General features: G+C 38.1%; 4 protein-coding genes across 6 annotated transcripts; 3 read left to right on the forward strand and 1 right to left on the reverse strand.

Annotated features, from left to right (window-relative positions):
* Positions 1-523: 523 nt before the first annotated feature.
* LOC104823009 (homeobox-leucine zipper protein ATHB-17) lies at positions 524-2,795 on the forward strand. Of its 2 annotated transcripts, none has more exons than XM_010554407.2 (4): positions 524-732; positions 871-1,025; positions 1,134-1,213; positions 2,219-2,795. In XM_010554407.2, exons 1-4 carry the CDS (start codon positions 654-656, stop codon positions 2,421-2,423), a joined length of 519 nt encoding a protein of 172 aa, XP_010552709.1. In that variant the 5' UTR covers positions 524-653; the 3' UTR covers positions 2,424-2,795. The 2 variants fall into 2 exon arrangements, with proteins under 2 accessions (XP_010552709.1, XP_010552710.1); XM_010554408.2 differs by having other exon boundaries at positions 2,049-2,308.
* A 3,365-nt stretch (positions 2,796-6,160) lies between these two features.
* On the forward strand, positions 6,161-9,025 carry LOC104823010 (auxin efflux carrier component 3). The gene is made up of 5 exons (XM_010554409.1): positions 6,161-7,378; positions 7,464-7,754; positions 8,207-8,364; positions 8,440-8,516; positions 8,594-9,025. Exons 1-5 carry the CDS (start codon positions 6,229-6,231, stop codon positions 8,658-8,660), a joined length of 1,743 nt encoding a protein of 580 aa, XP_010552711.1. The 5' UTR covers positions 6,161-6,228; the 3' UTR covers positions 8,661-9,025.
* A 9,269-nt stretch (positions 9,026-18,294) lies between these two features.
* On the forward strand, positions 18,295-21,411 carry LOC104823012 (protein WVD2-like 7). Of its 2 annotated transcripts, XM_010554411.1 has the most exons (10): positions 18,295-18,473; positions 18,650-18,727; positions 18,830-18,832; positions 19,163-19,792; positions 19,879-20,069; positions 20,161-20,259; positions 20,347-20,443; positions 20,529-20,600; positions 20,742-20,840; positions 20,908-21,411. In XM_010554411.1, exons 2-10 carry the CDS (start codon positions 18,683-18,685, stop codon positions 20,986-20,988), a joined length of 1,317 nt encoding a protein of 438 aa, XP_010552713.1. In that variant the 5' UTR covers positions 18,295-18,473; positions 18,650-18,682; the 3' UTR covers positions 20,989-21,411. The 2 variants fall into 2 exon arrangements, with proteins under 2 accessions (XP_010552713.1, XP_010552715.1); XM_010554413.1 differs by lacking the exons at positions 18,295-18,473; positions 18,830-18,832 and having other exon boundaries at positions 18,484-18,727.
* Positions 21,412-23,708: 2,297 nt separating this feature from the next.
* On the reverse strand, positions 23,709-24,568 carry LOC104823013 (wiskott-Aldrich syndrome protein family member 2). Its single transcript, XM_010554415.2, has one exon. It carries the CDS (start codon positions 24,364-24,366, stop codon positions 23,980-23,982), a length of 387 nt encoding a protein of 128 aa, XP_010552717.1. The 5' UTR covers positions 24,367-24,568; the 3' UTR covers positions 23,709-23,979.
* Between the last annotated feature and the right edge of the window lie 1,094 nt (positions 24,569-25,662).

Below are 25,662 nucleotides of genomic sequence, written 5' to 3' on the forward strand. Positions count from 1 at the left end.
GAGATTTTTATAAAATTTAAGGTATTTATACGTTATTTTTCTAAAAAAGGAAAAATAAAAAAAAATGATTTAGTAGCACAAAACACGCAAGGCTGTCCCGTATCCTCCCACAGAGAGCCAGAATTTACTCCCCCAAATGAAAATTGGTCAGATTTGACTTGACGACAGGAGTCAAATTCTTACAAAACCGCCCTTAGGACCCCACTCTCCCCAACAAACAAAATTCTCTCTTCACAGTGGCATTTATTTCTCATCTTAATAATTATTATTCATTCATTCACTTTGACCCTTTTCATTTATTATTCATTCACCTTCTTCGTTTTTTTTCGAATTGATTTTGATATCTCTTGGGCTTCCTTATCCCATATTCCACTTTGCTTGTAAACCTTTGTCCGTTTATTTTGCCTTTTCGTTTTGTTCTTTCACACGTGTATGTTAACATTTATATTTATATATGTGTGTGTATATATATATATATATATATGCGTGTATAAAGAACTTCAACATTACATTTTCTCTTGAGAGAGTCGTGACGTCTATTCGTCAATTCGATTCACCCACGCTTCCCTTTTTCTTTCCAGTTTTCACCCCTTATTCCTTTTATTACCTTGTTTTGTTGGGTTAATTAGTAGGCCGTATCTTGTTCTTCCGCCATGTCTGTCTCACCATCGAACTCTCCAAGATTAGAATTGACAATATCAGTGGCCGGCTTCTCTCAACTCCCTTCTTCCGGTAAGGAACTCATAAACAGTCGCGTATGTGTGTGGTATGATGATCTATTTTCCATCCTTTTCTCTGATCCTTTTAAATGGGAAAAAGAAAAGAAAAGAAGACAGGTGGGTGTCTGAAGTTATTGTGGAACGCACGCAGGGGCGAGAGATTTAGATATAAATGAGAAGGCAGAGGAGGAAGACGATGCTCAGTGGATGAGGATGGGCGGTTCGACTCGGAAGAAGCTGCGTTTGACAAAGGATCAGTCTCTTCTTCTCGAGGAGAGCTTCAGAGTGAACCACACCTTAAACCCTGTACGTGCGCATCCCACGCTCCCCTTCTTCTTTTCTTGACGGATATATAGATCCACCGGTACGTATAAATAATCGCATCATAAAAACAGTTTTTAATTTCGGCCGCAGAAGCAGAAACAAGAACTGGCGTTACAGCTGAATCTTCGTCCTCGCCAAGTTGAGGTTTGGTTTCAAAACCGCAGGGCTAGGTACCTTTACCCTTCTCCCTTCTCTCTCTCTCAATACATGGATACATACATACGTATAATTAATTATCAACTTCAAATACACGTACATGCACTTAATCTAGATTTTCCCCACAACTATATATATATACACACATTTATCATACGTACATGCACTTCTACACACACATGTATGTACTTTTTATATATATAAAGTGGAAATGGTCCTTTTTCCCCCAAGTGTTTCACATTAATTGATTTCTACTTAATCATCACCTAAACATTATTAACACACGGACGGGATATAGCATTCTTTCTAAATATACGTCCATGATTCTATGATTTTTTTGCTCTGGTCTTTTCCCTTGTATCAAGATCCTTCATTTTAATATACTTTCATTTTTTAAAATTAAAAACAGAAATAATATGGATGTGTTTGTTTATAAATTAACTATGATACTTCATGGCATGGCAAAATTAAAACCATATATTCGCGTCTGTGTACGTGTCATGTATGTATGTTTAGGCCCCGTGATTAAACTACTAGATTTGAAACTGGTAAAGGTATTATATATATATATATATATTGACGGGGAAACACGAGGGACAAAAGTTAAGGGCAATAAATGATGTGTTTATTTCATTAGCTCGTCTTTGGCAGTACACAATTATGATGCTTGCGAGATAGATATCCCATCAATGATATGTCGCAGGGACATTTACTATTTAAAAATGTTTTTTTATTTGTTTATCTGCATGTTTTCTGGTACACGTGTATGTACTTATACACATATATGTATGCATGCATGTTAAATTTAATTAATATTTCATCTGTGCGGTAAATTTGATTGATTGACAGTTTCTAATGGACAAGTCCATAGCTACACAAGAAATGGAGGATAACCCCATAGATATTATTTCAATAGATTTGCGGAAATAATTTTCAAGACAAAATGATCAGAAAGTGATATATATATATATGTGTGTGTGTGTGTGTATGAAATGGTGTATAAATGAAAATGAAAATAGGAGTAAGCTAAAGCAGACGGAGATGGAATGCGAATACCTGAAGAGGTGGTTTGGGACGTTGACGGAGCAAAACCGAAGGCTACAGAGAGAGGTGGAAGAACTAAGAGCTATGAAAATGGGGCCACCGACGGACACGTCTCGACCTCTGTCGGTCTCCTCCTTGACCATGTGCCCTCGCTGCGAGCGAGTCACCCCCTCTCTTTGACCCTTCATTCTCGTTTCGAATTTCAATGTTTGACCCTTCTAATCACCTTAATGCGACCAATAGGCAATTAATCTTTTTGGACGAGATTTGGTTAGAGAGGCTGCCGTGCATCCATATTGTGGCACCCACCGGGAAAAAAAATGGAAATAGCGACACTTGTTGGTTATAATCTTATTCGGCTAATCTTGGTTCCTTTTCGGTTAAGTTTTGGTTTGGCGATTGAATAAATTTTTTAATCAGTTTGAACAAGGCCAAGTCTTGTGGCGTGGACCGAGTTTCTTGGGTTGTGTTAGCTTGTGTCCTTTGGTTCAGCTGATTTTCAGTTTGTAATCTGTTGTCAAAGTTTGGTTATAAATAAAACAATAAAGCACACCGATCACGTGTATGATGAGCCAAATAAAAGAAAAAAAACTTGCATATTCTCTCTCGTTTTTAGATGTCATTTTTGTTCTTTGATAAAAACTGGCTCAGTGTTTATCATGTTTGGTCTTTCCCAAAAAAAAAACAGAAACTCATACTGTTCTTCCTTAATTTGTTATAGACTCACTTTAAAAATCTTTCTAAATGGTATTAGAGTCTGGTTAATGGTTAATTGTATAAACCACGGTAAATGCATGTCTCAGTCATATATGAGTATCGATCGTTGGGATCAGAGGTAATGATGGTAATGGTGGTCATATTGCGACGGAAGTTAGATTGTCTATAAGAGAAGGAAGTATCACTCTCTAGTATGTGATCCTGTCATAGACAAATTATGTCATGTGGGCGATGAAATAAAAAAGGTGATCAATATGAAAGCTTAAGGCATGTGAGAAATCGTGGAATCGAAAGTTCGTCCGATTGATCTGCAACTTGACATATTAGCTTTGCCAACATACTACAGATGGGAGAGAAAGATTCAGGAAAAAAAATTTGGGATGCTTTCAAAACTATGCATCTAGAGGAGTTGTTCGAAATAAGAAAAAGCGAGTACAATTTTTGCAAAGAGGACTTGAAGGGATTAGAATGAAGGAAAGCGAATCAGTGGATAAATTTACTTATTAGTTATTTGGTGTCCTAAGCTACATAAGGCATTTGGGAGGGACAGTAGAGATTCATGTGGTCGAAAAGATTCTCACGTCTATATTGAAAAATTTTCTCTAATTAACTTCGAAAATAGAGATTTAACGGATACGGACATCAAGGAAGTCTATTTCGAATCTTGATTTCGAAAGTTTCTTAGCCAAAGAAAAAGAAGGTAGCTTGAAGGGATCGCTCAAGATGCATGAAGAATGTCTAAAGGATCTCGATTCGAGAGATGATGGACAAATGTTATTCGCACGTTGTGAATGGAAGCAAAAACATGGTTGGAGTCATGGTCGAGGACAGTGGCGTGGTAGAAATCGTGACTGTTTAGGAGGTGATATAGGCCAGAACGGAGGAGGCCATCAAAAAGTCGACATAAATTTGGTAATGAAGCAAAGAAACATATTTCACCTTAATCCATCTATGATTGTAATTTCTTTTACTGAAAATTTTGACCAAAGACCACGTTTTCCGATGTTTATAATATATATATATATATATATATATATTATATACACACGGAATATTCAATATAATATATAGTTTTACTTCAATTATGTAGTTATTATAGAGTTATGGGAATATTGAGATATTTTAATGTATAACCAAGTGACAGTACAGAAGTGCGGAAGTATTTCATCCTATCCAATTGTTGTTTAATCTAATTTGATGAGAATCAAATTGCTGTTATAATGGAGCTGCCGGGTTATGGGACCAAACTATACCGGATGATCCTCTTCATCACTATAATATTTACATCATATATTCCGGTTTAAGGATCGTTCTGGATATTAAAAGCACGAGTCAAAGAAGAACGTGATGATTGCTTCAATGTGTAGATAGATTCCTTTGATCTTCGAACCTCTCGGAAGATTTGGTTTTTGATGAACGGAGGGTTGAGAAGATAAGTTTCGCGGGCCTACGTCGATCAAGGGGTTAGGGCTCCCGTGAAGAAAAGGCCCAATGGGCCACTTGAAATGACAGCCCACTTTTTTCTCTCTCTTTTTTGTGTTCAATTTCATTTCACAGGCGTACATAGCCAAAGTAATACATACATATATATATATATATATATATATATGTATGTATATTATGTATGAATTGGGTCTCTTTTTGCGGACGTAATGGAACGTCACGAAGAAAATTAAAATGACCTTTTACGTTGAGAAGGGTACCACTGCGCAGACAAGTGAAGTCGAGTGATGTCAGAGGAATGTGTGTTGTGGAGTTGAAGAAGACGCACTCTGGCATCTGCATGTGCCTATCACGTGCTTTTATTATGGTTGTGGAGTCTGTATGGACATCAATGTGAACTGTCTTTTAAGCTTTCTGACCATATACACGTGGCCTCACCTCATTAGCCGCAATCAACTTCAAGATTCTCCTCCTACACGATTACAAAGCCGCATCTTACATTACTATATATATGTACATATTGTCGTGTCACTTCAAGAGCTAAATGTAAAATAAATAAAAAAACTGTGGCTTGGAGATGACTGGGATCGAATCTAAGATTAACTGTAAGGTAGCTAAAATGTTAATTTCAGTAACCAATAAAGATGTGTTATGAAATAAATCATAATCACATGCGTAGTTTCAACACAAATAATTGCGACAACAACCGTCCACACTCGGCCGAAATTAAATATCCACGCATTCCATACACCTGATTTTTTTTTTCAATTCATCTTTTAATACGATCGCCGCCACATATTCTTTCATTGACAAACAGATCATGTTTTTGCAAGTCATGGTTCATTGTTTAACCAATAAAGTCCAGTCAGATAACGATAACAGAAACCGATTAAGCAGATCCAATGCGGATTCTCTCTCTCTCTCTCATCTGCTAATCATCTATGTTGTTGGGCGTATTCAAGAATTGATTGATGCACCAAATCTTTTTGTATAGAACCAAGAAGATAACGACGTTCTCAATCTCAGCATGTATGCATATGGCACTTTGTCCGAATACATGGTTCTTATTAAATCATGCTTACCAGCACTCCCTATATATGGTATTTTTAATTACAATATTTTAATAGAAAGATAATGATCTTATAAGTTATGTTGAATAGAAAATCTTGTCTAAATTTATACGTTGATTACCCGCTAATTGATGGTCCAGTGATTGAGAGGTAACAAAGAAGTTATGAGATTTTGGATTCGATTTTATTAGTGTAGAGGTAGAACGCAATTAATTGCATGACTAAAAACTGATTTCGAAATAAAAAAGATTAAGTGGGCCGAAAACGTAACCAACCTTCTCATTATAAAAAAATTTATATGTTTGATCCGGAAAGCATTAGTAGATCATGGGGATTATACGGACAAAGTGTGATCGGTTGGTGTGATTGGGAATGGGTCGGGATGGATGCTTCTTTTCCTATTTTAAATAATAATAAATAAAAAAGAAGAAGCAATGCCTTCTCTATGGCTCATCCACACGTGGTTTACTCATGAAATTGACTGCCAATGCAATACAAACCCCCTCGAACAAATTTTAGAAAATGAGAGCATCTGCCACGTCAAGACTAAAGAGCCCAAAATAAAATGTGACTATACAGAAATAGATGAATTCACAGTCTCATAAAAAAAAACAAGCAGCATATGAGTTGCTGTATAAATAGCTGTAAAGTGGCGTCCGTGGCGAAATCATATCCACTCCACAGCACCTCTCTCTCTCTCTCTCTACCCGCAGTAGTCGGGATCTTCTCCGTCAAGCTGAAGACAGTCGGCGGAGATGATAACGTGGCACGACCTCTACACCGTGTTGACGGCGGTGGTTCCGCTGTACGTTGCCATGATCCTCGCCTACGGGTCAGTGCGGTGGTGGAAGATCTTCTCTCCCGACCAGTGCTCTGGAATCAACCGCTTCGTCGCCATCTTCGCCGTCCCTCTCCTCTCCTTCCACTTCATCTCCACCAACAACCCCTACGCCATGAACTTCCGCTTCATCGCCGCCGACACTCTCCAGAAGGTCATCATGCTCTTTCTCTTGGCTCTCTGGGCCAATTTCACTCGCTCCGGCAGCCTCGAGTGGAGCATCACCATCTTCTCCCTCTCCACGCTTCCCAATACCCTCGTCATGGGAATCCCTCTCCTCATCGCCATGTACGGCGACTACTCCGGCTCCCTCATGGTCCAGATCGTAGTCCTTCAGTGTATCATTTGGTACACTCTTCTTCTCTTTCTCTTCGAGTACCGTGGAGCCAAGATCCTTATCATGGAGCAGTTCCCTGAGACCGCCGCCTCCATCGTCTCCTTCAAGGTAGAATCGGACGTTGTCTCCCTTGACGGCCACGATTTTCTGGAAACGGACGCAGAGATAGGGGACGACGGTAAGCTGCACGTGACGGTGAGGAAGTCGAACGCGTCGCGGAGGTCGTTTTGCGGGGCGACGATGACGCCTCGGCCATCGAATCTGACGGGAGCGGAGATATACAGCCTCAGTACCACTCCCAGAGGCTCCAATTTCAACCAATCAGACTTCTACTCCATGATGGGTTTCCCCGGCGGCCGTCTCTCCAATTTCGGGCCGGCTGATATGTACTCCGTCCAGTCATCCAGGGGTCCCACTCCACGGCCCTCCAACTTCGACGAGAACTCTTCCCCGAGATTCGGGTATTACCCGGGCGCTGCTGGATCTTACCCGGCTCCCAACCCGGAGTTCACTAAAACAGGCAACAAGACCCAGAAAGAGCAGAGCAGCGGGAAGGGGAATAACCATGACGCCAAGGAGCTTCACATGTTCGTTTGGAGCTCCAGCGGCTCCCCCGTTTCCGACCGGGCGGGTCTCCACGTTTTCAACGAACAACCTGCAAGATCCGATCAGGGCGCCAAGGAAATTCGGATGCTGGTGCCCGATCATCCCGAGAACGGCGAAACAAAAGGTCGTTCTCTCAAACTCGGGGGTTAGGTTGTCCATTACTTGTTAATGGAAGTCTGATTCTGATATAGTAATTGTTGGGAGTGCAGCGAGCGGAGACTTTGGAGAAGAGGAGGCGGAAAGAGGGAAGGAGGGGACGACGGAGCTGCAACCAAAAGCAGGCGGAGGAAAGCAGATGCCGCCGGCGAGCGTGATGACTCGTCTCATACTGATAATGGTGTGGAGGAAGCTCATAAGGAACCCAAACACTTACTCATCCCTCATCGGCCTCATCTGGGCTCTCGTTGCTTTCCGCTGGCATGTCACCATGCCTAAGATCATTCAGCAGTCCATTTCCATCCTCTCTGACGCCGGCCTCGGAATGGCAATGTTCAGTTTGGGTCCGTCCTCTCCTCTTATTTTTTTTACTAAATAATTTCAGGTTCAATTTCAAAACCATTTATCCAATGAAAATCCAGTCCATCACCTAATAGCACGCAAACAACCCACATGAATTTCTGGATACTAAATCTCCATTTCATAACAGAATTTCGTATTTCTTTATATTTGGAGATTGATCCAAGTCCACGAGTTCCCGTGTTTTTCGGTTTGCCCCTACTACATACGACGACGTGTGAAATTAAATTTGAGCTAAAGGGGTGGCTGAGAAAATTGGATGGACCACCCGACATGTGGGGCAGCGGTGCGGCGTCGTGTAGTGGTGGACGACATGGGCTCGTGTCGAGATGGTCCCCATACTTATTAGTGGAAGTTGATTGGAGTTAGATAATACACATGTACACATGAATTGTGATTGGTAACAATGAATGTGCTGTCTGTGAAAATCGTGAAGGGCTGTTTATGGCGCTGCAACCAAAGATCATCGCTTGCGGTAACTCCGTGGCAACATTCGCCATGGCCGTCAGATTCCTGACGGGGCCTGCCGTCATGGCTATTTCCGCCATGGCCATAGGTTTGCGCGGCAACCTTCTCCGTGTGGCCATCGTCCAGGTGATTTAAAAACCCTAACTGTTCTTCTGGTGTAACCACAATTCCAGCATATGCATGATGATAATTGATTTGTAGGCAGCGCTGCCTCAAGGAATTGTGCCATTTGTGTTTGCGAAGGAGTATAACGTTCATCCGGCAATCTTGAGTACAGGGTAAGTTTGAAGCAGTAATAGATGCGAAGTCCATCGCAATCCGATCGATTGTAAATTAACGGGGAGTGGGCGTGCAGGGTAATATTCGGAATGCTTATTGCGTTGCCGATCACGCTCGTATATTACATCCTTCTCGGGTTGTAAGCACTGGAAGGTGATGAAGTGGAGTTGGACTTTGGGACAAGCAAGCACTTGGGGTGTTGATCAACTACAGAGGAAGATAGTCTTCAAATGCCAACCAAAAAAAGGCCTTTTATTGTCCGACATTTTATGGAGATTTACTGAGTGCATGACTTTGGAGAAGGCTCTGGAGGGGAGAAAAACAAGATACAACCCCCCATGAAGAAGGAACTTTTTTTTTATTCTTATTTTTTTTCAAAATGTCTAATGCGTTCTAAATTAGGTTTTGGCGGGTTGCTGTTAAAATCCTTGGACAACTGGCATTGGTTTCTTCTCAAATCTATCCTTTTGTAGGTTCTTAATTAATACAAAAATGTAGGTTTTTTTTATATTCTTTTGAGATGGTAAAATCATGTCAAGGTATTGGATTGAAGGTTTAAAGGGGTAAATATCTAAAGTACCTTCTACCTGCTACATTGACTTCTCTTACTACCTTTCAAAATCGAAATTAAAAAAAAAAAGTGCTGAACAATTGAATAGACAATTAAACCCTTGTAAAAGTTTAGAAAGACAAAAAAACCCTTCCTCTCAATTTAAAAAATTAGAAAACAAAAAGATAGGTTATATTCTCTCTCCTAAACTCACGATCTCTCTCTTGTCTCTCTTCTAAATTTTCTCTCTCCTAACTCTTGCTATATGTTCTCTCTATCTCTTCTCTCTCTTCTAGCTCTCAAAATTTTCTCTCTCCTAACTCTTGATATCTGTTCTCTCTCTCTCTTTTGGAACCATCGAATCTTTATCCAAAATTTAGAATAGTTTGAATCTATCGCTATTTGTAAAACTCTCATGCGATTCAAAGAAGAAGTTACACCGCAGACAAAACAAGGCTTCTACATCAGCCCAAGACTCATCTTCATCGGCATCTTCGAATGAGACCGAAAACTGAATGCAAATTGCTGAGCTAAATGATCACCGGGTAGATTACTTCTATTTTTCACAAGAAAAAAAGTCACATGGTCTTCGGTCACTTGGTCACAGATTTCACATTGGTTTGGTAATGTCACATGGTACTATGTTAAACTGGTCATATAGTACCATATTACATGATCATATGAGAGTTTGTCATATTTGGTCACATGGTCTGTTGGTCACTTAGTCTGCAAGTCAGAATATGGTTCACATATACTGTAAATGTATAAGTTATCCCGCATCACATGGTCACAGGTCACAAGTTATATAGTCATAGATATCATGTCAAACGGTCACATGGTATCATGTTCGTTCGGTCACATGGTACCATGTTCGTTCGGTCACATGGTACCATGGTCACTCGGTCACATGGTACCATGTTCACTCGGTCACATGGTACCATGTTCACTCGGTCACATGGTGACATAATGAATAATGCTAACATATGTTTTTTGTAACACATTGAGGAGACAGCATATGAATTGTTCCAAATTTATAACTGTCAATAAAATGGTGAAAAAAAAATTAAGTGATGACATAGGAAGCAATACATGGTTAGTGACACTATTTTCACGAAGCACATTATGTGGTGAAAAAAATCAGGTAACTTGTCAACAATAATATTTTTGTACACTTGGATGATTCTGAGTCCACCAGAAACATTGCATATGAAAACTGGATTCCACAAGGTCACGAGATCAGTTAGTTCACAAGGTCACAAAACAATAAGTAACATAGTCACAAGTGACTTGGTTACATGGTCTCAAGTCACATGATATCATCAATTTGTTTTGATTTGCAGTTGTCTTTTATATATAGAATGGAAGAAATTTAGTTCTCTTCGAAAAATGGAGGTACTTCAATAATGAATCGCAGTTCCAACACTTGTTTCACATGCAATTCGATAGGACATTGAAGATGGCTCCAACGACATTCAGATCGAAAGATTAGGTTTTTATGCAATTTCTATACAAGAATCCGGAAAGCATATATTGGAAGAAAGTTCATGACTTGAAAATTTGTTCGAGAAAGTCTTTGAAAAAGAAGAAAAAGAAGGAAAAAAGTGTGATAAATGAAGAAGAAGTAGAAGATGATGGAGCAGAAGAAGAAGAAGAAGAACAACAACAATAATGATAAGAATGACAATGGTTGTGAGTGCGGTGTAGAATCAAGAACTTATTTATTTTTGTTATGAACCCTAAATATGGTCTTTTTATTTGTTTATTATAAATCTACAGAATTATATATTATGATATTATATTTTATGTTTATTTTATATCTGAACTTGTTTATAGATATTACAAAATATGATGTAAAAAATATTGGAAAGTAAAAAATTTGAGTTGATAAATTTTGGAGGGAAAAAATTTTGGGTTGAAAAATATTTGAGGGTAAAAAATTTGGATTAAAAATGTTAGGCCCCACCGAAATCAGGGTTGAATTATCAACCGTAGCTTTTTTCTACACTTAGACTATATTAGACCCTACCAGGAATATTGCATGTTTAAACTGGGACCCACAATATTTTGGTCACAATGGGTCACAATTGGTCACAATTGGTCACAATGGTCGATTTAGTGGATTCTTTCAAATGAATCGATGTGATTGTCATCACAACTTCCATATGTACCATTTTGAACTATAATAATTGAGTTATTCGAATTTTGTGTGCAAAAGTAGTTCTCACAAATGTGATACATTGGTGTTCATAGTCTTTTATGAAGAATTTTGACAATTTTGGTCTTTTTACATTACAAACTCCTCGTTTTAATGTTTTGTAATTTTGTCATCAACATAATATTTATGTTCCTTATACATTATAATAATAGACCAAAGCTTGAAAAATGCGTTTCCACTTGTATTTACCTTCGTCACTTGGTCACAGGTCACATCCGGTCACAATGGTCACATAGTGTAAAATTGCACATTGGTCACATTGGTCACATGCTGGTCACATGGGGCCCAACCACTACTCATATGAGATAAATTATTTACTATTTTTTAATATGTAGAATGAAACCAAAGTATTATAATCCATTATTTTAATACAATACAAAGGTCTTAATGTTTTAGTGTAAAGATATAATATAAAATTATTATACAATTTATATTTCTTTATTCATTCAAAATTAGGGTTTCTTTCAAACTTTGTTGATGTTGATACTCCTGTTCCATACGTAAGTCGCATTTATGTTTTCTCTGACATTTGAAAAATAACTCAACTGATCTCCATTTATCTTTCTCTACCTTCATCTCACCACATAACTCTCGAACAAGTTCATTGAAGGTTACCTCACAGGGGAGACAACAGAAATAGTTTTCCATAAAGTTTCATTTCCATTCATATTCTCTATTTTTATTCACTATCCACCTACCGCCATACGGAAATTATATAATTATCGATCTTTTATCTTGACCGTCCATCGTAACTGTAAAAAACACAAATACAAAATGCATCTCAGTTCAACTATTCTGAACCCTGTGACCATGCGAACATAATATCAAGTGACCATTATTATCATTTTGATTATTCAGGACCATGTGAACATGTGAAACACTGACCCTGTGATCATTATTATCAATCTTACTATTATGGATCATGTGACTGTGTGATCATATTAGCATGATACCATGTGACCATGTGAACATAGTACCATGTAACCATGTTATTATAGTACCATGTGACCATGTAAACATAGTACCATGTGACCATGAAAGATAATATCATGTCATCCTTGAAACCTGTGAAAACCATTATTCTAATGACATGTGATTAATGTGACCATGTTACTATGTGATCATGTGACTGTGTGACTGTGTGGTCATGTCATCAACTCTTCTCTATTGCAACCAAACTTTTGTGCATAGTGATACTCTAAAACAATATCTCAAACATAAATCCGACCCAGATCTTTGACTATATATTATAAAAGAAAAAAACTTTAGAAACATCAACAAACTAGAAGAAAAAAGTGAAAAAAACATCACTGTTCATTAAATACACACCAATAACCACCAATGTGCATGAAAAATAATAAAATTTTCACAATTGCTTATCTTTTTGTAATTTCGTCATTAATATTGAACTGATTTTGCTTTGATTTCTAATAATTTTGGAGAAAAAATCAAAAGAATAGGAGGAGAGAGAAAGTATAGGAGAGAGAGAGAGCCCAAACTCGGAGAGAGAGAGAGAAGCGGAAGAGAGAAACAAGAAAGAGAGGAGAGAGAAAACTAAATCCTAAATGTTAGGAAGAAATTTTTTTTATTAAAAAATAAATATAAAAGGGTATTTTAGTCTTTATATATTGAATAGGGTATAATAGAAGTTGGAATTTTTTTTTTAAAAAAAGGAGGGTAGGTGTAGATGTTGATGTAACACATTGACATTGACGGTAGAATAGAAGTTGCCCCGGTTTAATGAACCTTATAGTTATTAAAAAAAAAATGATGATGATTGTGCAACTTGTTATTCACAGTAAGAAAAACTTAAATGCATCCGTAATAACTTGTAGTTATGAACAAGGAATGATGATCATTTGCACTTGCATCTTGTGACCCTGTTCCTTTTTTTTTTCAAAGCGCCACCCACTTGTGCACAAAAATGAAGGATAGATGTCTTTAATCGTTTTTACTTGCAATCAAAAGGTTAGTGTTTTTTTTAAATGCGTAGGTAATTGGTGAAGTGAGGAATAATGAATGGGTTAGGCGCTTTAGCACTGAAGCTGTTGATGTGGACTTGGAGGCTCGGAGATTGGGGGGTATAAAGAACAAAACATTACTTAACATCCCAAATATTAAATTTATAAAAAAGAGGCATAAAGTTCTTTCGAAAAAGTCAAAAGCAGAAAAGCATGAAAAGCTGCTTTTGCTACTTTATTGATGGTCCGAGTTCTTCTCACCACCCGGAATCCGAAGCCATTCTTCTTTCTTTTTCCTCCCCGTCGTATATTTTTAAGACATCCTGTGAACTGGAAGGGGACATACGCCTTAGTTTAGTCCAAAAACAAATACTAACTAAGAGGTTGATCATCGAAATTAGCACGCCATTCTCAACGCACTTGGCGTCTTAGACCAACGTGCGTTGCGCAAAAAAGCCGTAATTGACTCCCCCCGACCCCACACTAATTGATTCAATATTAATAAAATACACCCTCTTTGTTTTTTGCTAAAATCTTGATGGAATTATAAAAATTTGTCTGCGAAATTTCTCGTCCTTTTGGAAGTATATGTAAGTGGATAGTAGCGAGGTGTAACTTTTTTTTTGCGATAATTCCACAAAGCAAGTCAAGGTACAGATGCCGCAGCTACTATGATTCCTACCGTATTGGACTTTGAAGAAGAAGGAACAAAACCTCGCAACTATTGTCGGAGAAGGGCATGTTTTTGTGTGTGTGTGTGTGGCTATGTCTCCTTTGTGCCGTAAAACAAAGTTTCACAATATTTACGAATGTGATCAATAAAATGATAAAATGTCATCATGATAAAAGAAATTCCCACGTATTTCCGAGTTCGAGCCTTAAATTGGTAAAATGGACGCATATTCTAATCATATGGTTTGCTCTCAATCCTGAAATTGGTCTGAATCTCGGCACAGGACATCCGATTACCCAAAAATAATACCCAGGTCTTTATAATGTTTTTTTTTTTTGTGGTAAAATGGATAGTCTCGTTGATTAATTGAGGGCAAATAAGGGCGTTGGATAGGAATGGCAGATCTTAGAAAAGCAAACGGGGGGGATGACAAGAAAGTGAGAGTGGTGTGTCTGATGGCAAGATATGCAGCTGTCTGGTTCTCTTCTTCTTTCTTCTGTTTGTTGGAACGTTATCATTAATCTCTCTGCCCATTCCCTTCAGTGCCTTCCTTGGCACCTTCTCTCTATCGTTACTCTCTCTCTCCCCGTCTCCTTTGTTTTTTTCTTACACGTCCATTGTATTGATCACTTTCCCCCTATTGGGCTTTTACATGTTCTTAGGTTTTTTTTTTCCTTAGTAAGTTTTGTTCCAATAATATTCATCGTGAAATCTAACCACAAAATAGGGGTTTCGAAGTAAATATGTTACGGTGATATATAACACGGTAAAGAAAACAAAGGTATTTTTTTTCATGATATTTAACAGTGTTTGTTTAGAATAAATCCTACCACTTGCACGTTGTATGGCCCAAAATCACACAACGACATTCTTAGTATGTACACAAACTTGTGACCATTATTATTCCTTCGTTTCGTCGATATAGAATCTTTGAGGATAAAATTTAACATTGTAACAAACAAAAAAGGGTGAAAATATGGAGAGAAAGGCAATAATAAATTCGGAGTAAACACATTTGGCATTGGAGTGGGAAAACAACAATTGGAATTAGTTGTCAACATGTCGAAGAAGAAATCACATCATACCTGTCGAGGAATATGTGTGGATAACAAGGAGCTGATAGGGATGAGACCCTCTCCTGTCTCTCTCTCTCTCTCTCTCTCTCTCTCTCATCGTACAGTATGCTCATTTGCTTTATAATGTGTAATCTCTGTCCACATATCCGTATTCTAACATGCATGCATGTAACATATATATATATATATATATATATATAGCAAATGAGCATACTGTACGATATCATATAATCTGTTAAAAATTCTCTAACAACTATATTTTGGTTTAATGTCATAATCAATATATATGGTATAATTATTGTTTAATGAATTATTACAGAAAATTATGACAACTAATTGCGTGTGGTCTAATATGTAAATACATAAAAATATAAGGGTCAAATAATTATATAAATATCATGATGTGTAATTTTATAATTTTTTTATGGGTGAATTTAAAAATTACACAAACATATTATTATAAATAGTAATAGTAGTCTTTAGGCTAAACGTATGAAATCTGATAATAACCATTTGTTGTCAGAAAATATTTTTTTTTACGTTATAAACTAAAAGAACTCTATGTACACTATGTCATTTGTCAATTTATAATATATTCAGGTATGTTATAAATTTCAGGTTAAGTTTTTATGTGGTATGTATATGATGATTGATAAATTAATATATATTCTCTATTTTATAATATAGTATTTTTGTAAAATAATTTCATAATCTACTTATATATATACATGTGAGGCATGGGCACGTTAGGAAAAAAATGGGATGAAATTTCTGGGTCACATCGATCTATTTGCATCTCCAATGACAACATGACATGGTTTTCTATGGTATGAGGGGACATGGATGATAAGGTGGTGCATAAATAAATACACGAAGAATTAATATGGTCGGAAGGGTCGGGAAGAGAGCAAATGCATATGGCAGTGTCCTCGTGTGCGTGGCTGCATCCCCCTGGCACATTTCCTTTTCCATTTCATTCATTGACATATATATATATATATATATAATGAAATAAAATTAAAGGAACAAGGAGGAGAGAGGAGAGGTGGAGATGGGTGTCGGCGGAACTATGGACAACGATGGAGCTTTGGGCTATGGGTTCCTTTTCTTTTTTCCATTTGGTTAACACCTTCATTTTTTTCCCAATAAATACTATTATATCGGCCCAAAAAATTATTACAGCATTTTTTTATAATCCGAAAATTTACAAAATCTTTGACTCGATTAAATCTTTAAGAGAATCGAGTAAATCCATGTGAATGTCTCTCTTCAGGTGAGAGTATGTTTACGATTTAAATTTATACCTCATATTTTTGTAAAATAAAGATTTATCGAGGATGGCAACGTTTCTACCGACGGAAAATGGATAAAAGAAGTGTATGTCCAATTCCTATTGCTTACAAGTCATAAGGCCCGGTCATCTCTTTTAAGGAGGTGTTTTCCAAAATAATGATTTTCAGTGGGAACAAATTCATCATTATCATCATCGTACGTATCTCTTCTTTGTCAATGCATATCATTTCATTTCAATTCCGGTGTAGGCCGAATTTTACGTCTGGATCATGAATAGATTTGGGCCCAAAATTTAAATTGTAGGCACGAATCTGTGAGGTCTAGGGTTTATTTGTTAAACAATGTTGGGTCAGAGTTTAAAATGAGTTTATAGAGATGTTAAGCGAATACTTCGTGTCACGTAGGCGTTTCATGAGGATCGATCTATATAGAATTTCGTCGAAATTAATTCCTATGTTGGGAGGAAAATGCATGAGAATCTGGAGATGGGGTGGGAGGAATCCAAAACCAGCAAGCTTTCGTGATCGGCTTTGTCGGGCTCGGAGACATAACCATGGCTGATGACGACGATCCCCGCGCAGTCGGCCGCGCCGTTCAACACATTTTTATACAACCCGTGGGTTTAGCCGATGGGGTTAGACCCAATCCACCAAATAATGGGCGGAAAAAAAAGGATTGGGTTCGATCAGATCTGCCCATGTAACAAGTTTGGGCCTTTCAGTTTCAGCATTAAACGACCCGAAACATTTAAAGCAAAAGACATCCGAATACATCAAGAACATGCAGCAAACATACGATTACCAATATTTATATACAATTGTTGTTGGAATCCTAATATATCAAGAAAAAGCAACAAAAATACGTTTTACCTAAATCTGACATCTTTTGAAGCTTTAAAAAAAATGATCTCCTGAAAAAAAATCATCCAAAAGCTTGTGAATTAAGGTCGTTTTCAATAAATTTTGACTGAGACGTTGAATTTTTGAATTTGGGAAAAAAAAATTACCAATAGGATTTGGGTGATGAGGGACCATCCATTGAACTAGGCAAGGAGAGTTTTAGAACTTTGGAATTCAGCCAGAACAGAAGAGACTCCTTACAATGGACATGGAGGAACCATCACATTCACATGAATCTGCATGTTACGGTCTCATGCCACATAATAAACTTGTATCAATTGTTCGTAGTTTTTTTTATAATTAGAAGATTAACTGAATTTTTGGTCCATTTAATCCTTGAATCCGAAACCAGTTTTTAGTCACACAATTAATTGCATTCTCTCATTTTCAACGGTCGAATTCAAAATCTCGAAATAACTTTGTTATCTCTCGACCACCAGATCCAACTAATGGATTTATCAAGTTCGTAGTTTGATGCACATGATTGTATAATTGATTAACATTATCACATGTAATGTCGTGAGGGTCGGTTTGGTGGGACCCACCCATCGGGTTGTGGATCCCCTTTCAGCCGTCAAGATTTCCTTCCTTAATTTCACACCGACTTGGTCTATAGTAGCGCACATAAACTTTACAACAAAACGATTCACGACACGCCACGTGGCAATTCGATGTGTAATTAAACTTGTCTCGATCGATTCCACCTCGAAATTATCTCTTTCTTGATCCTCACCTTTTAACAAACGAACGTGCATGCATCGATCACTTTTTATTCAGACAATCGAGTATAATCCCGTATTTTCATAAATATGTATTCAATCCACGACACGTATACTCCCTCTTTCCCATAAAAATAAAATAGAGTGAGGGGTGTGTGCATGGGGTTTGGCCACTTGGACCGTCGTGGACGTTTTGTGTTACTCATCCGCATTTCACGTGGCAGCTTTTGCTTTTTTCGCCTACCTCTCACCATGTTTACCGCACATTCGTTGCTTCCTCGAGTTCTGGACGGCCCATTCGCGCAAGGTATATCTATATATATATATATATTTTTTTTTATATTCTGAATAAAATACAATTGAGCTATTTCCCCCTATAAAATTACACAATTAAATTGCAGGAGGGAAAAAAAGTTAGAGGTCGGGGGAGTGTGACGTGGCGGAGGCCTGCCCCTCGGATCCAGATCATGACGCCGTTACAAGAGAAAACCGCCGTCATCTCCCGTTCCCGCCAACGACCGTGATAACAGAGAACGTGGGAGGACAAGACAAAAACCCGCCTCCAAGAAAGCACGTGATTGATCCATTTTCTAATCTTCTTCTCACATGTCTTCTCCTCCAACCTCGCGATATATTCCCACGCAACTTCTCCTTCCCCGATTTCTCCAAACCATGGCCTTCTGCTCTCTCTCTGTTCTCTTCTTTTTCCTTGTTAACCCATCTTCTCTTATTTGCTTCTACTTCAGAAAGCAGGAATGTTAGAAATTTTCCAATAACCAATGATGGCGAGGGAGATTGAAGAGCCGTTTCGCCTAAGCTTCCAGGTATTGCTCCTTCACTGCTTTAATTTTTATCTACAAAGAACAAAAACTGGATTTCCATGGTTAATTCGGTCTCTTGGCCTTCCTTTTCACGGTAATTTACAGGAAGTAATTTTGCTAGACTCCGCCTTTTATTTCACAATTGATGGTGAAGGTTAATTGTCTTTGGAAAGATGAGATCGTTGAATTCAATATCTAGTATGGTCTAGATTCATGTGATTCGACTTAGCATTCGCGACACGTGCTGTGTTTGCGGTTTTTGTTGACGATCAAGTTTCGAAAGCTTGCCATACAGTGTGGCAGATGTTCAGTATTGTTAGGATTTGGGAAGGACTTGATGAAAAACTTGACATGAGTCCTTCACTTGTGGACTTAGTCGCGCAGTTCCATTCTATATGTTTGTTTTCTTATAAATGTGTCTGAATGGAGCTGTTGCAGGCTATTTCTATCCACTCAGGATCCATATCTTTCGGAAGATTCGAGAATGAATCTTTGTCATGGGAGAGGAGGTCATCCTTCTCCCACAATAGGTATCTTGAAGAGGTTGAGAAGTGTTCTAAGCCCGGCTTAGTTACTCAGAAGAAAGCCTATTTCGAGGCTCATTTCAAGAAAAAGGGGATTCGATTTCCAGGTTCATTGCAAGATCAGATGTGGGCACTTCAGCAAACTCATGATGTTAACGCAAAAGAAGATTATTACGTGCCCGAAAGAAACATTTTTTGTGAGTCTGATCCGGAGAACACGGGCCAGTTTGACAGTCCTTGTGATCAAGGGATGGAGGGCGCTGTTGAAAGTAATCATTGCGCCAGTTATGATGATAGCCTTGGGAGTTCAGATGTTGCACTTGAGCTTATTGATAAAGAAGATGTTGCTTTAGACAGTACTCAAGTTTCAGTGGAAAGCGTTGATGAAGAAGATAACTGTGAGGAACTTAGGTGTCCGGAGATGCCTATAGATATTGTGGTAAAAGACGGAGGTATGGATGAACAACCCTCAGCTGAGTCTGTTGATCCTTGTGCCGCGGCTGAACAAACAAGATCAAAGCGTGGTCAAGATGTTCCACCAAAGGTGACTACTTTCCCACATTGTTGATTTTTTTCACTGTGATAAAAATCAGCCATGTAAATTTTGGGTTTCAATGTCCGCCCCAACAGCCTCTCCGTGCTTCAAAAGGATCCTTGTCTGCTCCCCGACCGAAATCTTGGGAAAAGGCCAGGCATTTCGAGAAACGTGTTCCACCTGAATCGACTAAAGCTTCTATAAAGGTACAGAACACATCGGAAAAAGCTTCTCTTGGAAGAGCAAAGGGTTCTCTATCTTCTACTTCAAAAATCCATAGTAAGAGGTATTTTGATATTTTTCCCATAAAGAAGTGATGTTACGGTGGTTACTCTCTCTTGAGTTAATAGCTGACGGGCTTCTTTTTTCTTTGGCAGTGAAAAGGAATTAAGGCCAAAGAGAACTGTCAAAACCGTGGAATCTCCACCTCTGACTTTGAAGAAAACCGGGAGCCGAACTCCTCTGGCTACAAACAGGTCCAAACCAATACTGCACCATTTTTTCCAGGTGACCAAGACATTGAAACTACCACTCATGCCCGTCTAATAGTTTTATACATGAAGGTGCAAGCTTGGAATTGACTCCGCTAAGCAACAGAAGGGGACTGGTACTGTTGGTTTCCATTTCAAAAGTGGCGAACGAGCTGAAAAGAGAAAAGAGGTCTTACTACGCGCAAACCAGTTTTTTTTTTCTGTGTAAGAAAGATGTTGGTTTTAGCAGCTTATAAAGTTCCTAATGGTTTCAGTTCTATATGAAGCTGGAGGAGAAAATACATGCTAAAGAAGTTGAGACGAACAGAGTCCAGGCAACAACACAGGTACCCTATCTTATCTTTGTATGTGAATAAGAAAGAGAAACACTTTGAACCGGACTGAAAAGGGTTATCTGTCCTGATCTAAATATGTTATAGATGTGCATGTACATATGAAGTCAAACAGCTTACACATTATAAGTGCAGGAAAAGTTGGAAGCGGAGATGAAGCAGTTCCGCAAGAGCATAAACTTCAAAGCAACACCAATGCCGTCATTCTACAATAGAGCAGAGCCTGGTAACAAGGTATGTGGCTGGCTTGCTAGAGAACAGTTTTTTTCCAAAATGTGAATGTATCTCATTCCGTTTTCAGTCTGGGCCACGAAAAGGCACACGACACAACCCAACGAGCAGTGTGAATGGAGGAGGAGCTCACAATGGCCTCTGGGGATGAGACTGAACCGATCGATCATCGTTCATTCGTCAGGAAAGAGTAGCAGTCAAAAGGAGGTGGTTTCTGGGCGCGAGGGATTAGACGTGTGGCGTGAGAAATCTCTGCTTTGTTAACCGTTCTAATTTAGTTGTAGAATCTACTTCTTCCGAGGAGAATAAGGAAAGACGACGCGCGGTAGCACTCGGCCCTGGATGACCAAAGTTTGTAGACGTTCTAAAACTTTTTCTTTCCCTTCACTACTGTACGGGCCGAAGTTACCCAAAGCAGTGAAGTTATCAAGATGGTGGGCTTATACTGTTCCAAGGGTTGCGACATAACAATACGAAGTGATCAATTATTACCTTGTATATGTATACAAACATGCTACAAGTGCAGCGTATTCATTCTGAAAGTAAAAGCACTACAAAAGGGTTTTATTTATTATATTTGAGTTTATTTTTTATTGAAAAAATGAAGTTGAAATTTTATTTTGTGAAAAGTAAAAAGTTCAGTTATTCGTCTGCGATTCTCTCTTTTTATACTTGTAAACTTTCTTTCTATATATTGTCCTATTAGGGTGATTTGGCAATTTCCCTCTTTTTCTCTCTTTTCATTTTAGTATTCCCAATCTAACCCCGATTATACACGCTAAATATTAAATCTTAATCCCTAATCTCTAAATCAACCTAATCCTAATTAATCCAAAAATCTTGGGGTTTAGATTTTAGAATTTTAGGGTTTACAATTTAGATGTTATGATTTAGGGTTTAGAAATTTAAATATTAGAGTACACCGAATAGAGGTGTGCAAAATATAAATAGCAAAATGGGAGTAATGAAGGTGAACAATAGGGGTATAAGGCTATAAGCCATTATTTGTTTTTAATAAAACGTAATGTTTAGTGAACATTTTAGATTTGATCATCCTAATATAGACTTTCTCGAAAAGAAATCAACTTATCTGATGGTTACAAAGGCAGATGCTTTACAGGCCACTTTGATCACCCAATGGATGGTTGCGCATATTAATCATGTTATCGATGCTTCAAGATAAGATAATGATAACTACGAAGGCGATTAACGGATGTAATATATTACACCCGTATTCAGATGGAACCGCGAGGGCGCAGCTGTAAAGGTCCGGAAGTCGAGTGATGACGACGTTTCCCCGGCCATATGTGGAATCGTAGAATTTATCATCGCTCCCGAGATTAGCACTTTCTTCCAAACTTTTCATCCCCATTGCATCGACGAATCCATCTCAAAAACCTAGAAAAACTTCAAATCGAATATTTTATCACGACCCTTCGACTTATATATATATATATATATATATATATATATATAGATGTAATAAATTGTCCCAGAAATGTCACACACATACAAAATAATATGATTAGTTAGATAATTAAGTGTTGTGCACCTCTCAATTGCGAAATTTTGGATCTTACTTTTCAAACCCTTCTATGGATCCAACGTTGCATTTTGGGGCGTAAGAAAATGTTTATCCAAATGTAAGGACCACCCCCGAATAATAAAAGATTCTTTCACAATAAAGAGAAATAAAACAAAAGAAAAGGGGCAGAGAATAAATTAGGTAAATGATAGGGGGAGGTTCCATGCGGGTTACGTCAAAGGCTCCATCCACTTCTTTACCTTTTTCTACACCATGTTGATATATATGCCCTGTATTTATTCCCAATTATACATCAACAACAACAAGCCAATAATTTCAGCTTGGAATGGAGATAATTTTTATTTTGGGTTTTTGATTTAAATTTTTGGATTTTAGATTTTGATTTTTAGTTTTTAGTTTTTATAATATTTGAAAACTAAAAATAATAATTTTATTTTTATTGATTTAATACTAAAATGATTTTTTAAATTTCTACAAAAAATAATTTTGTAAAAATTTGAATAATAGTTTTTTTGGTTTTTAGATTCTAAAAACTCCAATCATTCAAACTGATTGAGTATTTGGTTTCGGATAAAGCCGGTTTGATTGGGTTTAACAGCAATACGGTTGGGTGGAAACGTAAGAGTAGGAGAGAGGGCACATCACATGTAATGTCGTGAGGGTCGGTTTGGTGGGACCCACCCATCGGGTTGTGGATCCCCTTTCAGCCGTCAAGATTTCCTTCCTTAATTTCACACCGACTTGGTCTATAGTAGCGCACATAAACTTTACAACAAAACGATTCACGACACGCCACGTGGCAATTCGATGTGTAATTAAACTTGTCTCGATCGATTCCACCTCGAAATTATCTCTTTCTTGATCCTCACCTTTTAACAAACGAACGTGCATGCATCGATCACTTTTTATTCAGACAATCGAGTATAATCCCGTATTTTCATAAATATGTATTCAATCCACGACACGTATACTCCTCTCTGCCTTGGTTCCGAATCACCATTTATGCTTTTCGTCACATGACGAATACTATAAAAAAAAAAATATCTAAAATAATACGGTACATCCCTATCTCGGAATTGGGTGTATATATATATATATCCAGTAAACATTACGAGTTACGTTTAGGATCAAAATGGTAAAATATATAGATATTTCTAGGCAAATTCTGCGCTTTATTGTATTGGGGCTTTTAATTTAATACGCAACAACTTTCTGGTGAAGAAAAAGGCCCTAACTTTGTGAAAAGAAGCACATAAAAATTATCCTTCACATAATATAGAGTCAATGAACGGATTCAGGTTGAAATCAAGGGATAAAATCAAAGAGAACACAACTCCAGAATTGAAAGATCTTATTGATTAGGAATCGCAAGAAATTTTGGACAACAACGAAGTATAAGATGAATTATCAATCCTATCTATAGGTAAACATAAATGCTTTGGTGGTATATATATATAGCTGGAGATGATGTCGAACAACGATCTGAATATAACGTACCCGTTAAAAGTGAACGATCTTGATCTATCGCCAAAAGAAAGAGCCCTTTCGAGGATCGATGGGGGGAAGAAGAACAGCCAATTTGTCAGTCCTTCCGCGTCAAAAGTTATTGAAGAAAGCGAGCACCCCAAAGGCGAGTAGCGCCGAGAGCTTCACCGCCGTCGAACTTTTTCCGGCGGCACCGCCGAATTCCTGGTCAACCGGGTAAAGGTTTCCGGGTGGGCCCGTTATGTAGAGGAACGACGGAGGCGGCGGGCAGTTGGGGCCGGATTTCTTTGGCGGAGGAGGTGGCAGAGCGGGCGGCGGAGGGCACGACGGAGGCGGAGGAGACGGCGGCGGAGGAGACGGCGGCGGAGGGCTCTGGAGGCAGGGCGTACACTTTATGGGATCCTCGTCGGCGCTCAACGGAGGCGCGAGAAACGCGGTGATGATCACCGCCACCAACATGGCCGGCAAAGATTTCAAACGACGAGCGTTTTTCGACATGATGAGGTGGAGTGGTGTGTGATGTATCAGAGAATGGAGGGTTTAATTGGAGAATATGATTTGAGGACTCTAAAGACGAGAGGTCTAATAAATGACGAAGACGGCCTCTTTACGTAAGCGAGTGCATGGGATCCTTCCAAATTACACGACAGCAAATAAAATATGAGAAGGGAAACTTCCAACCAAAAGTGTAGAGAGAGAGAGGCTATGTCTTTCATTTAATTTTTTTTTGAGTATGTTAATCCCTTTAGAAACTGAAAGGATATATATCAAGAGAAAATAAAATAGCTAGCTAGAAGAATTTTCAAGAAATTAAATTTGATCTTTCCGAGGAAATCACAAAAAAGAATGAAAAAGAAAATGTTATACCAATTGTAGATGGAAAAGATATATAAAAAAAATGGAAGGACATCGTAAGCAAATGGAGAAAGACATTGATATGCGAACAAATTCAAGGGTAGGGTCCAAAAGATCAGTATGCGGTTTAGAGGATGTACACTACAAGTGTGTAAAAAATTCATGCTGTATGGAAACAAGTAAAAAATATTTACGATTCAAATACTAGATGATGGATTTGAACATGATATACGTGTATATAATAATAAAAAAAGTTGTATCTCGCACCAATACAAGTAAATAGAATTAGTGTATGGATTTTAAAGTACAAAAATTGGGGTTTAAATGATAATGCGGACAATGGATAATTAATATCGTTGGAGAAATATGGTGGCATACACGCCGTCGGACCACTATGGAATCGTCTTTCGCATGTGAGTGCGGCCTCGGAGTAAGGGCCCCACATGGACCATTTTCCATAGTGGGATTATTAGCATATGATCCATCCTATAAATATAAACCTGCAGCGTGCCCTGAAAATCTTTTTAACGTGTTTGTTATTCGTAACAAGGTTAGATGATGATACAATGATTTGCTGCGATATATCGTGCGTTGTCGCGTAAAGCGTAAATGGGATTTTAAGGTATTGGCAGTGGTGTGGTGGGGAAGGCAAATCCAAAGCTGGTTTAGGATTTTGACCGTATCTGTGTATTATATGAATTGAAACGTAAAAAATATATTATTAGTGTTAGCAGTCATTCATCACGCGTATAACCTTTTTTTTTACGACAATATGTAACTGCCTCATCATGTTGGCCAATTACCGAATGATCACATAATAAAAATCATTATATAGACAGATAATTGAAAGATGCCGATTGCATAATTGAGGAATTATTCGGAGCAGCCCAGATACACCATTATAAATTTTTTAAAAAAAAAGGTCACTGCACATGCAGA

The sequence above is a fragment of the Tarenaya hassleriana genome, unplaced genomic scaffold (assembly GCF_000463585.1).
Source record: "Tarenaya hassleriana unplaced genomic scaffold, ASM46358v1 Cleome39, whole genome shotgun sequence".
In the NCBI taxonomy this organism is placed as follows: Eukaryota; Viridiplantae; Streptophyta; class Magnoliopsida; order Brassicales; family Cleomaceae; genus Tarenaya; species Tarenaya hassleriana.